We start from the raw sequence: 14,401 nt of genomic DNA, 5'->3' as shown, positions 1-14,401 counted from the left end.
GTGTGTAGGGTGTCAATTATCCTAAGCCCAATCATCCGAAACATCAGTTTTAACGCAAGTCCCATCACCGGGGTTTTCAAAACGGAATTATTTTGTAATTCAAAGGGAATCAACAGGTGATCGTTAAAAACAACAACATCGTTATAAACAAATATACAGTATAGAACCGTGGTCATTTGGTGACGACTGTGTCAAAAACTTCAAAACACCAACACGCCAAATTTTGTAGTTTTTGACTGTCTTCATGACGATTCTAGGCTACATTTAATGACCATGGAAGCCTATCCAGGGAAACTACAGTATATTCATAGTACCGTAATTGAAATATTGAGAAAGAAACAGATAAAGTAATAGGATTGTTGAGATGTTACATTAAAAGACTAACTTCAGCTTGTTTATGAACTGAAGCATGAAACCTATAGTCTATTTAGTCTGTTTATTTCATCGTAAGCCATTTGAACCTCAATTCCTATCAGAAACAAGCAGAATAAGCTACATAACTATTCACTCAAAATGTCATTAGAATATATTTTCTTTATAACAATAGGCTACTTTTTCATAAAATGTACATGCATGAAACAGTTTTGATTAAACAACAATTCTTTGAATAACTTTTTACGTATAAAGCTATGTTGTAAACAGGACTTAGGTAGCCTAAGTAAAATAATGTCAAGAGTCATATTGCCAAGGGTTCTAATTCAATTATGGTTAAAAAACGTTAAAAAAATGTTCGCTGAACAAGGGTCACAGAAAAAGAAACAAAATGAATTTCCTAAGTTTTTGGTAGATTTATGACAGCTACCCTTACCAAAGAAATAAACTCACAGCCACACAGACATTTCCATGTTTTATGTACATTTTTGTATTTTACACATTCCACAATGATCGTGAAGTCCCTGAAAACATGGGCCTTATCCACAAACCCTGGCTTGATTAGTTTATTTTATTTTATTTATGTTTGTCGCCAATTACTTTTTCCCGGTTGTGAATTTAATCAGAACACATCAAATGATAAAAACCTAGAGTTTATATGGGCCGGAACTTTACCCCCTTCATGAGGTCAGCTCAAAATGTACGGCCCTGATTTTTACCCCCGGAATTTTACCCATAAATTAGTGGGAATGGATAATTCTCTTCATTCAGTTTTAATTGAATAGTAAACATTTTATTGTTAAGTAGCCTATCTTTATTTATTTGTAACATCAACTAATCGAATAGATTTTTAATTTGGAGATTTGAGTATCAGGATTCGTTCATTGAAGCCAACTGTTGGTTAATATGATCAAAATTAATTCTGTTTACTTAGTTGAGATTACAAAAAGTAAATAAAGATAAGCTACTTATTAATAAAATGTTTACAACTAAATAAAAATAGAAATAAGACAATTAATAACTCTTACGTTGTGGGGCCCTATTTTATAAAAGAGATATAACAGTATTATAATTCTTATAATACTGTTCTATTTAATTACCATTGATTATAAGCAGTCTTACGTTCTAAAGTCAGTCCCAGCTTTATCTGTTTATTTTTATCTGTTATCAATCATGTCCGCCTAAATTAAAGGTGGCCATGTATCAACGGCCACCCTTTTAAAACAATGCATGGCAATATCAAGGACTCCATACTCTATGGATTAAACGTGGTTAATATTTTTTCAGTTTCAGCTGATGGTTGATGAGTTGTTGTGTTGTGTTTTGTTTGTGAAGTGTGTACTGTACTGTAGTCTGCTTCTTGAAAACTTAATTACTGAATTACTGTTGTTTTGTTAGTTGTAGTCAGTGATTAAAATTTTTTAACCTTATTTTTTAAAGCCCTATATTCGCCCAACTCTTTTTTTAAATAGGGCGACATTTTTATCAAGGTTGGATTTTTAGGTATAAACTGTGCTCTAAACAATTGCCATCGGGCGTAATTAATTCTTGAAGCTATGGAAAAGAAAGGTAAGAATATGTCACTTCTGCAATTTAGCCTACTAAGCTGTTACACTTAGCTATCACTTATACATAATTTTATTCCTTGTAAACATATACATATAAATTTTAGGGGTTTAGCCTACCTATCTGTTGTAAGCTACTGGTGTTGCATCATAGAACCTTCAGGCCTCATAGAACCTTCAGGCCTAGTTATAATAAAACTAAGTTACCGGTAGCCTAAATTAAGTTTTAGCCTACTAAGCATACGATCCAGCATTTAGGCAATCCTTTTTCGTGATGTTTTAGCCTCTGGATCAAGATAATGCGAGATTTAAAAGGTTTAGAACACCTGTTATATCAATTGATCCTTGTGTTATATCATAGACGAATAGAAATAAATATAGACTGAGCAGAATTTGCAGTGCTGCGGTTAGCATAATTTCTGGCGTCCACTGCTGGGAGCGCCGTGTAGTTAAGGCGCACGTGGTACATAACCACAAGGCACTCCCAGCGTTGGACGCCAGGACTTAAGCTGACCGCAGCACTGCTGTCGGTCTTAATTCTATTTGTCTATGGTTATATACAATAACTTAACAACTTGCAGCCGTTAGGTAAGTTATGTTAAGTTAAGTAGTGCTGCTAAGAGCTCATCTTCAGGTTGAAACGTTAAAAATCAGTTTTCTCATATGTGAATGAGGTCGTCAGCATTAAATGCTGACAATTTTGTACATTGCACATTTAGGGCCCATGACACATAACACATACAAACATTATTTATCCATGTTTCTAATGTTTTTCAGCTTTGAGAAATATTTCAAATGGAGGGGTAGGGTTGATGACATTAGTAGCCTACTGAAGCCATCAGATCTATTCCACCATAACTTAGGCTGCAACGTCTGATGATAAGCTAACCATACCCATAAAGTTGGCCTAACAATGTTGCTGTAATATTTAACATTAGGTTACTAGTAGGCCTAGGCATAGTTATAATGTGTTAAGTTAAAGTTAATTCTATCAGGTGGACGATGTTGTTTCTTACTTGAGTTAAAAGGTCTACTTTCCCTGGATTAGTGCTAAACTAACAATGGCTTTGATAGCTGAAACCCTTGTGAAATTGTGATCTCTGAGCAAAGTTAGGATGGCTGCTTTCAAAAACAATTCCTGTAAGGGTCAAGTTATAAATAGGCCTACATCTTCCGTTACACTCATTTTACTAGCTTTTATATAGCCTATCAAATCAATATTGTATCCTTGTTGAGCTTTAGCTGTGATTTTTGATTTTGTTTCTTCAATCTTTGTATCAGCAACCAGGGGCTGCAGAGAAACTTAAACTGCAGAACCTTCCCTGTCTCAGTAAGTTTACTGATGTTCTCTTCTCAATTCACTAAAATTTGAATAAGTTTAGTTTAAGTATAAATAGTGGTGTTTATAATCTCTATATATGATCAATTAAATCATTTTCAGATGGTGCCAAATGTGATCCGGGATGGAACGATCCACCATTGTTTTCTTACGAAACTCATACAGCCCAACTCAAGGCTTCCAAGCCAAGAACATTCCTGAACAAAAGAGTTGCATTTCCTTTACACGGAGCCTCACCGCCTACATCCTCTAGTCCTCCCGTTGACCCAACTGCGCCGTTATCCATGAGTAATTTATCAAAGTTACCTCCCCCACCTATGGGGACTTTCACACCCCCTAAGGAAACACCAATGAGAAACGAAGCCTGCCTCAACGAGAATAGTTTGGATTCTTCACAATTATTGAGAGCCGTGATGACCAATCTCTGTGACATCTTGGACTCAGCGTTTCAAGATGAAGAAAAGGTTAGTTTCTCACGATTTTCTTGTTGAATTAAAAATTTTTAATTGGTTTAGCCTAGCTATGAGTATTTACAGTACTGTATGTGATATTGTGTGTTTTTTTAATAGCCAATGCAAAGCTTCTGCAAAATTTACTCCTGTATAGTCTCGACTATCAAAATATATTCTCGTTAACTTAATGTACAAAAATAAAACTTTCATTGGTGTTCTTATGAATTAGGTACATTTTTTTTTAAAGGACAAAGCTGAAATCCAGCGGAGATTAGACATCCTAAGGAAGATGTGGACGGATGATAAACTATGCCAAGATGTACAACAGAAGATATTTGCGCTTTCAAAAGGTAATATTGTATTTGAAATCTAAGATAAGTAACGTACAGAGTGTACATTCAATGGTGTACTTAGTAGTGACTAGTAGGATTGCTTTTGTCTTCAGGCTGTGGCCAACCGTAAACTGTTGACGCAATAATTGATATCACCACTGTCCACTATCACCATAAGGCTTTGACTTGCTTGCACTATTTTATTTTTGTACCTAATGTCATCAAAATTGAATGATCGTGCTAACAGATAACTCGAATAATATATGAACTTGAACAGATGGTGTTTTTGGCCCCTAGGGACATTACAACAAAAAATCAAATTGGTCTCCCCTCTAGGTCTTACCATAAGACCTACGGTAATAGCTCGTTCTTCCCTTTATGAAAAATTTTCTAAAATTGATAATTTTATTATTTTATACTTATTTAAGTTTTAGTTGTTGAAGCATGTTGATTTCATTCTTTTTTAGTTAATCCGCAGTAGCACGCATAGCTGTCTTAAAGATCGGGTTAGTATTTTTTTGCGGAAAAATTAGGTATTGTCAGCCATTACTCTGTGCCTAACATACCACATTCCTGGAACACTGTGAATTTTGCCATAGTTCTTTTCATATGTATTTGTCATTCATAGATGCATAAAGAAACATTTGAGGCATTATTGATTTATATATAAGAAATAGTTTGCACAAATAATAAACAATTCAAGGTTTATGATTTTATTACAAAGTTTGTTTTATGTACTTTCTTAGGCATTTAGGAGGGATTAAAATATAATGCTTAGGTACTGAAATACGGCTTTAAAATTTTACCGAAAAGACCGTGTGCGTCTCTTTGCGTTTTTGATTCATTTGCGACCTCTGCCAATTTAAATGTTGACTAATTTTTACAGATTGTATTCAATCTGTTTTAGCGCTGAAGGACAACGAGGTTGAGAAAGCTGACGACTTGCAGAAATGTCTGATGGTCGACCACGCTTCCTCTTGTAGTCCGTGGATGTCCGGTGTCAGACAGCTGATTCATCATCAAGACTGTTCCATGAAAAGTGATGATGTTACAGCTGATCAGGAAGTTCCAACAATGCCAGATGATCCAGCTGATTCGAGTGCTCTGTAGTAACAATTACCAATACTTCCAAGCCCAACTAACTGTGATAAGGATACAATCCTTGGTGATTAATTTACAACAGTATCGTAAAGTATTTGTAACTGTCCGTAAGGTCAAGTTTTATCAACTTGATATTTAACCAATGCTTTTTTCACACGTTTTCATGTTGACTTTATTCAAAGTTCACTAAAAGTCGAGTCTTGTTTATTTAAAACAATAAGATAAGTGGATGGTTTTCCAAAAAGCTGTGAACTTGACCCAAATAGTAGGTTGCAAATTGGCATATGTTTTGTAAGATATTTTTATGCTTGTCTTTGTGAGAATTTATTAAGTTTTTATTACAATCCAGTGATGCATTATTTTTTAGCAGTAAGATGAAACTTAACGATTGTCAAATCAATATTTTGGGATTTTAAACATTTATAATGAGGCCTGTCCACATAACATTCCATATCATAGACTTGTAAAATATAGAACAGTTGTGCAATTTAAAAAAACTAAAGAATCCATTGAGCCCAATTTGTTTCGGCAGTTAAACCATATATGTTAAATATTTAAAAAAATATTGACAAATATATAAAACTAGTAATTCTTCCTCAGTTTGCTGTTATTTAGTGTTACTATATTTTACTGACTATTATGAGGTTGTTATAACTAATAAATATATTTATGAGTGAATATTTTCTGTGTTTAATACCTGATTTTGTAATACCCCAGATTCTTGAAAATATCACATTAACTTGGGTCAAATACCCTGCTTTACCCCCCCCCCCCCCCAAAATTGTTTATAATTTTATTCCAGAACTTAAGGTTAGCTTAAGGATTTAGTATAGAATTTTGGTTAGTGAAGTAGACATCCTACCAGCTCTTACCAATTTTGTTCAAATAGAACATAGTTCTGTGAGTTAGTCATAGAGGCATTTTTTCTCACAAAACTCATCGATATTAAAATAAATATTGGCACTAATATCATAGACTAACCAACAACAAGTAGACTTATCATCCCAATGTAAATTTTAAAGCTCGTTTCGTGTGTAGTTCACGTCTGGTGACACTGGGTGTCAGTGTCAACAACATTTTTTTTCTATTATTATAGGGTTATTTTCATGATTTGTGCTTTACTGTTTGGTTATATAACTAGGCTACGAGTTATTCTTTGGGTTATTTACATGATTTGTGCTTTACTGTTTGGTTATAATACTAGGCTATTCTTTGTGATTATATAGTTTTATTTGGTTAAACGAGGTTTTCAATGATTGAAATAGTAAGAAACAAAGTGTAAATAAAACACCACCTCAACAGTGCACCGGACAGAACTAACAATAAAATTGGCTTCAGCTATTCCACAAGGATGAGAAATCTACTAAGGGAGTATGATTCATCCATGCTAATATCCAACTGAAAAGATGGTTGACGTAACAAATCACTAGCAATTATAATTACATTGGCTGCAAAATCCAATCAATGAAAATTAAAACAAATTCGCTTGTCTAAATAAATTTTAATATTTATTATTTACAAACACTTAAGTCAAATATCAACGGTTTGAAAGTAAACAATCCTGTCATGAAGAAACATTCTTGAAGTGAGCGAGTCGTTGATTGACAACTTCCATTTCCTTGAGCAAGAGAGCAACAGTGTGCCGTAACGAGTGAAACTTGGACACTGGGAGCTCAACACTCTTTTTTTCTCCGGAGTCTAGGGTGAACTCCAGACGAACCACTGGCTCCAGGATCCGGGACAAATCTCTGGAATATACTTATGGAATTAGGAAACTCTGGATACAGTATTCTACATCACATTTATCTTGTTCTAATGACACAGCATTCATCTGGAAAGTTGTTTTAGAATGAATATGAATCAAACCATCTTCGCTCAAATTGCTTTATTAGAAAAGTGAGTTACAAAAATGCATTAGGCTACAGTTCTATCCCTGCATTAAATAAAATGTCTAGAATTTAATCAGTGCAAAATAACGTAAATTAGTCGGAGGATTGTAATTCAAATCGGAATGTTTCGTAGTCTGTGTTTTAATTAATTAGCGTATATTTAAATTTGACATCATAATCTTGAATATTTTTAACGAATTGTAATATCAAATCCTTAAAATGTTCTTTATACAAACATCAAGGTTTGTGGCCTCTTTTATGGTCACCATTTTATTGAAAAAGTATTAACATAATCTAAGTTTAGGTCTTTCAATGAAACGTATCAAGCTAACCAAGGGTGAACTGGCACAAATTAAGAGTAAACAATATTAATCTCTTTTTTCTGGCCACAACAGGACAACGTTACTGTATCGTGTTTGCAATATGTCGGCTACCAGCACAACATGTATTGTTTAGTAATATGTTAGACCTATTCTGGAGTAGTGAGTAACAAAATACTATCTGCAATAAATCGTTAGTTATAAGTCTTTTCATCAAGTCTATTGACGGTTGTGTATCCAAGGCAGCATACCAAGGCCAGCGGGTTAGTGCTCCTTATATTTATTGTACTGTACAGGCTCATTTCATGTGTTGCTTAATATGTTCCTCGCACAGGCCCAAGTAAAAAAGCGAAAATGGAAAGATAAGAATCGGCCAACCTTAAAGAAGAGTAGCGTAAAACAATACATACCTGGAAGATATAATAATATCTATTCGCCAGCTTAAATGATCTTTTGTTATCTTGGTTACTTCCATACCTCAACGTGAGCAAACTGAAAAAATTTAACAGTTTTGAAACGAAACAATTTAGGCTGACTAAGTAAAAAATAAAATGCTGAGGCATCATTGTCCAACAAAACACGTAGGTCTATGATTAATGTAATTGTACTACATTAAATCAACGTAACAAAATTATTATCAAGTTGTACGATACTACTGATGTATGACACTTGACACTGGGGTTATTTTCAATACTTACCTTTTATTTATTTTGATGTTTCAATATGTTTCAAGCTTTGAAATAGTTTCACTTGCAACAAAACTAAGTTAGCAAGCTTTCTATGAAAAATTTAAACTACAGACGAAAGTAAGTTAGCCTACTTTCTCATAAATGGAGCTCAAGGGTTTTAGTATTATTTGGATCGTTATTAGATGTCTTAGGTAAATAAAATTTGCCTAAATTAATATTTCAATAATATTTTTGGTGATTAATTTAAATTAAGTTAGGTAGTAAAACAATATTAAAGGTTGAGATTTATGAAAAAATAAACTCACACCATTGATTTTTTTTTAATGGTTTTACTTAAATTAGCCTACTTGATATCCTGGGTAAAAATGCAAGTGAAATGTGAAAGGAGCAAATTACTTAGCCTAATTAAATTTGCTTCCCTTCTGCCTTTTTCTCATGTTTTTATTTTTTATTTTTGTTATTTTGCAGAAATTATTGAAAGGCAGCTATGGGACTAACATCACATTCTAATAGAAAAGACTTGGTTGAATAGCAAGCTTAACAATAACTTAGATAGACATGGTAACAATATCAAATGTATAAAAACAATTAGGCCTAACTATAACCTTTGACTGCTATAACATACTACAAGAAAACATGCGACTTTAGATAACAACAAAAGATAATACATACATTAATAGTACCGGTACATGCAATAGCAATACATGCAATAGTTAATTCATCATTGCAATAAATTTCATAAAATGTGTTGTTGTTAAATTAAATAACTTAGGCCTAAATGCTTTGCAAACTTAAATTAATTTGTAGCCTAATTATTACAAATAATTCAAATATGGTCTAAAGTTATTTATTATTTTTTGTTATAGCCTAAAATAAACCCAGGACAATTTGAATGATATCAGAGCTCTTGAAGATACTGACTTAAAAATAACTCAAAAATATTTAAGTTACCAAGGTATAACTTATCCTAGGGACTAATAATTAAAGGAGAATCCATTTTTAAGACCCCAAACCAAAACATTCAATATGCAAAAACACATTATCTATTTGACAGAACATTACACTTGCACTAACCTTCTCTCTCTCTTCTTAGCTGGTACTAACTACATACAATTTTTATCTTCAATCAATAGAACATCAAATAAATTATAAGAAGGCTAGTAACTTATGGCAGCTCTTGGTTTTGTTGTCCTTTTCTTTGTATGACAACAAAGAACAAAAGTTTGGTTTGACAGATCAGTATGTGGTCCCTGTGCTATAGATAGATAGGATAGAGTAGAGTATAGACTGACAGTGACAGTTTGTTTGACAGGTTTGACAGAGGGAGAGGTTAGGATTGTTTCTTATTATTTATTGGCAGGCTTAAGATGAAAACCATGAAGCTGGTACTTCATTGTGGTCACCTTTTTATGATTTCTTTCTATCATGACTCCCAAAAATATTAGAAATTGAAACTATATCTAATGATGTTTTGCTCATAATATGGCACTGTAACTTGTAAAGCAACGAGTAAACAACAAATAATAAAATCTTATTTTAAATAAGAAATAAGTATTTCGGTAATATCACCTTATCATAAGTCATAATCTATTGCATCTCTTTCTATTGCACTCAAAACATTATCAATGTTAACATTGACATTAAAACTAACCATAATTTTACATATAAATGAGGATTCTAATATTCATTGATTATAATAATCTTGAATTTGCCCTGTAACTTACGGATTGACAAGTGGGCTTTCCACCATAAAAGCATTACATATTGTGGTCTCCTACATCCTTGATGAATAGACCACCATGGCTGTGATCTTAGTATATATTCTCTTTATCTATCTATATATTAATAGGCAAGCATGTTTCTTTAAAACCTTTTTTCTCAGGTTGTGTGCATCGTGGGGTAAATCTGCGCATACCGTTAGAAAGCAATTTTCCTGTAGGTGTGCAGAATCCCTTTGTAAATTTAAATAGGCTCAAAGATAAGCACAAAAAATGAGTTTAAAAATTTGAAAAAATTAACATGGATTTTATGCGTTGCCATGCTGGTGACGAAATAACAACGAAATATAAACAGAAAATCAAAACAAATGGAAGAAACTCCAATCACATGTTTTATTTACAGTGTGGGGTGAAAATAGAGAAGTGAGTACATTACATATTTTTGGTCGAGTTTCGACCACTGGACGACCTCTCGTATATATATATTGCATGAGACCGAATTGGCACTCTTGAATTTAATCATCATAATCTTAGTAAGCTGGAAAATTTGTTGGCCAGAGTAATCCTAGGAGGATTAAAAAAAATCCTCCTAGTGTAATCCTCCTTCTAGTCAGAGATCTGAGCTCTTCGTGTTCGTGGACTCAGGTCTCATGGATAAAAACTGTAGACCACCATTTTGGGCACGAGGAAAAAGGCGGCGGGCATTTATCATTCTAGCATTGGTTGTTGTTTTTGTTTTGTTTGTGTTTGTGATGTTGTGTAGCGTCTAGCGTCCCTCTCTCTCATTTCTATGGTCTATTGGTCTCGGTCTGTGCTGTTGCTGTTCCTGTTTGTACCATAAAAGAGAGTTTTCGCTTTGTCAAATTGATTAATCAATACTGTAGTACATCTTTTGTTTTTCAGAGTCATTACTAGTAAAGTGAGTTTACAATCAGTGCCCTGAAACTATGATACGTTACTACTGTCGTCAACCAGCGAATAAGTGACTAACCTAACCTCAATCATCCATTAAGTCAAAACATTACTAGGAAATCCATGTTATTGACCATAAATACGTGTTCAATTTTACATAATTAGCACCTATTAACTCCAAAGTGTTGAGAAAGAAATACCAATTAAACATTATTTTTCTGGTGGAATAGGCCACTTTAAGTTATTCTTTATTAATAAGTTTATGCTGTTTGGTTAGCTAACAATGCCACTGTTTAATGTCTATCTTTAATGGCCTAGACATTTTAATGTATGACATTATTATTATTGGCTGTGGACCAGTATGAACAATACACCCTGAATCCTGAGGAATCGCTATGGACTCTAACTCTTATTCACGCTTATTGAGCTATGTTGTTTGTGAAACAACTATGCCTATTAAGAAACATGTTTACAATTTTGCTGCATCTGACCAATCGTCTATGAAAACACAGCTTCTTTCTGCAGCCTGTCTCATTGCCCAATCTCAGTCTCAAGAATATCAGGTAGAAATGTCCAATGAAGAACTTATACCAAATCATGATCAAGAAGTGTGTGATAATCCTGATCAAGAAACAAATGAACATAAAAGGAAAAAATCTTTGAGCAAAGATGACGTACAGCCAGCAAAAAAGAAGAGTAAAAAGGGTTCAAAAAAGAAAAATGTTGAGGAACAATTTCTGCAATGTAATGAAACTGACTTTAAGGCAATGTTCAAAGTATCACGCTCTACATTTGAGGTAATTTAGACATTGACTGAAGTTACTTAAGTTTAATAAGCTATGTGTTAAGAACATGATTTCTGTCTAAGCTAACGGATTACCTATCTGATAAAAATAACCGGACATCTCATGAGTGCTTCAAGCAATTTATCATTCCCATCAGTTACCTAACGTTTTTCTAAGCAAACAATTTTGTTAAGGCCAAATCAGCCAATGGTTCTAGTAACTATATTAGGCTCAGGGGCATTATTTGGGGGGGGCAGGGGGTATTTGCCCCCCCCCCTGGATCCTGGGCTAGAGAAAAAAATATACTGTACCCTACTAGCCAATATACAAATATTTTCTCCTGTCAAATCCTAAAAAGCACAGCAGACAAAAATCTGCATATTCTTGTACAGTAATTGGAAACAAAAATTATTATTGATTTATTGTCTTAGATAGCACATTTTGAGTTTACATAAATTAGTAGTTTTTTTTATCATTTACTTTTTCTGATTGGTGCTGTACGAAACCACTAACTAAATATATATACCTACGTAAAAAATTCAGATTTTTTAGAAGCATTGCTTTGCCATTTACTTACTTATATGAATTTTTCAAGCATTAAAATTATACGTAATTTTACGTAATTTATTTTGAACATTGTAGATTACCAATTTAATATAGTTAAATAGAACCTTTTGTACTTTTGTGTCAAACTATTTTATTGGTGATAAAATTTGATTTAAGTTCTTAAATAGGCTACTTGTATTTTATTTAAAAACCAAAATAAACTGTTATAAACTATAGGCTATGAACAACCGTATTCATTGCTAAATGTTGTAAAAGAGAAATTGGTCATGAATCTAATAACAAACATAATATTAATACATCATGGAACTATTGATCACGTTTCTTAGATGACTAACTTACCAACATAAAATTATTGTGTTTCTGTCTGTTGTCAATAATTCTTAGTTTCATAAACTTTCTGCCTGAATTTAAATAAATTTTAAATAAATAAGGGAACACCATTTTGATTCTTGTCATTCGCCTATTGGGTCTGATGATGATTGGAGTGTCCAATCAAAATCAATCACCACTTACCAACTTTTACATGTATATTACCGTCTTGTAAGTCAACAGTATAAGTGTAGGCCTAAATATATATTATTGCAAGTGTTATTATACGTATATATTTCTGTATTTTTCAAATAAATTTTACTCATTTTTTTTTATTTGAAGTGCTTTTGACAATTAAAATAAGCTTAAACCCCTCTTTTTTTGTTTCAAAACTGCAAAATTTTCCGGGGGGGACCCCCGCCCCGGACCCTCCTTGTTTGCTCCTTGCATGACCCCCGTTGTTTGCCCCCCCCCCCCCAAGGATTCGGTGAAATGACGCCACTGATTAGGCTACTGTTGAATCTTTTCAGACTTTTGAAATGGAATACCGTAGTAAGAAAGGTGGGTTTTAAGACGTTGATAGCCTTGTAGTATCGGTCTACCTACAACCGCTGCAGTGTTGCATCAAGATAGCGCTATTGTGTTTTTTTGTGTTTTAAATGTTCCGTGTCCCGTGTTGTATTTTATGTAAATTATTCTATTATATTATTATTTTATTTTTGACGTAAAGCTCCGAAGATGTTGCAGTGCAACGAAACATGTTAGTTTTGATCAACATTAGTTGAAATAAGACACAATTTTGGACTACTGACGGAGGTAAGCCTATAAAGTCATTATTCGTAGTCCAGGGGCTATCAGAATAAATAATATTTAAATATTTTACTGTTCATAAAAGCTTTGCCTTTGTTTTCAGATTCTTGTTCAAATCCTCTCGGAAGAAGAATTGGAGCCTATAGAAGACGTGTCTTTAGAAAAGAAAGTAATGATAATTTTATCGCTATTATGCAATGCCTGCTCTAAGGAAGAAGCAGCGGAGAAGTTTGAAGTGTCCGTGGAGGCAGTCACTAGTGTTTTCTACGATATCTGCGCAACTCTGAACAATAAGTCTGACACTTTTATCAAGTGGCCTATGTTTGATGAGGCTGATGAGATCGCAAACAAAATAGAAGACAAGTACGGTTTTCCTGGAGTTGTGGGTGTTCTCGGGTGTAAATACGTCGCTATTCCCATCCCCAAAGACTCTACGACTAGAAGGGAACATTTCAACGGGAAACTCAGAATGTACTGTGTGGCCCTCCAGATGGTTTGCGATGATGATTTCATTGTAAGAGACATTTTCGCTGGTTTAGCCGGAGGAATTCCTCCGTCAAAAGTGCTGCAGGAGAGTCAGCTTAAGGAAATATTGACTACAGACGCGAGTCAAATTGTTGACCCTAACAAACACATTCTAGCTGGCCCTGAGTTTCCTCAACTTCCGTCCATGCTTACACCTTACAAGGACTCGGGCACGCTGTCTCAAGAGGAGATAGAAGTCAATGCTATGCATGCCACAGTTTGCCTCTTAGTGGATGAGACTTTTAAGATTATAAAGAATCGGTTTGGGATTTTAAAACTTCTTGACCTAGATACTGCAAGCATGGTTTTATACTCTGTGTGTGTGTTGCACAACATTTGTATGCAAAATGGCGATAAGTATGACCCTCAAGACTATATTTAGGTTAGTTTGCTTTTTTACTTAAAATCACAACTAAATTTCGTACAGAGCGTCAATTTACTTTGTAAAAAGTTAAAATAAGTTAGAAGTGTGAAATCTTTTCTGTTAAATTGTTCATCTTGTGTTTAAACAACACAAGTTAAGTGTACATTTGTAATATTTTGCCTTGCTAGTTTTCATAGTTTATGTTTCAAAACATGCCTGTCATTGTCTTAACAATTATATGATAAATAAACATATTTTTTAATCTAGAAACTTCTCTATCTTTGCTTAGGCCTAACCCTCTTAAAAACTCTGTTTCATATTCATAAACCTTAATTAAACAAATGTTCAAATT

The 14,401-nt window shown here is 33.7% G+C and overlaps 2 protein-coding genes across 2 annotated transcripts; both read left to right on the top strand.

Annotated features, from left to right (window-relative positions):
- The first annotated feature begins 1,829 nt into the window (after nucleotides 1-1,829).
- Nucleotides 1,830-5,833, top strand: LOC128992349 (steroid receptor RNA activator 1). The gene is made up of 4 exons (XM_054415889.1): nucleotides 1,830-1,941; nucleotides 3,379-3,740; nucleotides 3,976-4,078; nucleotides 4,968-5,833. Exons 1-4 carry the CDS (start codon nucleotides 1,929-1,931, stop codon nucleotides 5,168-5,170), a joined length of 681 nt encoding a protein of 226 aa, XP_054271864.1. The 5' UTR covers nucleotides 1,830-1,928; the 3' UTR covers nucleotides 5,171-5,833.
- Nucleotides 5,834-10,587: 4,754 nt separating this feature from the next.
- LOC128992010 (uncharacterized) lies at nucleotides 10,588-14,294 on the top strand. The gene is made up of 2 exons (XM_054415342.1): nucleotides 10,588-11,486; nucleotides 13,264-14,294. Exons 1-2 carry the CDS (start codon nucleotides 11,085-11,087, stop codon nucleotides 14,065-14,067), a joined length of 1,206 nt encoding a protein of 401 aa, XP_054271317.1. The 5' UTR covers nucleotides 10,588-11,084; the 3' UTR covers nucleotides 14,068-14,294.
- Nucleotides 14,295-14,401: the final 107 nt, after the last annotated feature.

This window comes from Macrosteles quadrilineatus, unplaced genomic scaffold (assembly GCF_028750875.1).
Source record: "Macrosteles quadrilineatus isolate MER2022 unplaced genomic scaffold, UCM_ALF_1.0 Scaffold_4__1_contigs__length_99947679, whole genome shotgun sequence".
Lineage (NCBI taxonomy): Eukaryota > Metazoa > Arthropoda > Insecta > Hemiptera > Cicadellidae > Macrosteles > Macrosteles quadrilineatus.
Note: the sequence above shows the minus strand (reverse complement) of the source record. Positions and strands in the feature narration are given on the sequence as shown.

Excerpts from the sequence above, each read along its gene's own strand:
- LOC128992349 (XM_054415889.1), top strand. Across the intron at positions 3,741-3,975 it reads CGTTTCAAGATGAAGAAAAG|GACAAAGCTGAAATCCAGCG; the intron begins GTTAGTTTCTCA and ends TTTTTTTTAAAG. Across the intron at positions 4,079-4,967 it reads GATATTTGCGCTTTCAAAAG|CGCTGAAGGACAACGAGGTT; the intron begins GTAATATTGTAT and ends AATCTGTTTTAG.
- LOC128992010 (XM_054415342.1), top strand. The coding sequence starts at position 11,085 with ATGGACTCTAACTCTTATTCACGCTTATTGAGCTATGTTGTTTGTGAA. Across the intron at positions 11,487-13,263 it reads TATCACGCTCTACATTTGAG|ATTCTTGTTCAAATCCTCTC; the intron begins GTAATTTAGACA and ends CTTTGTTTTCAG.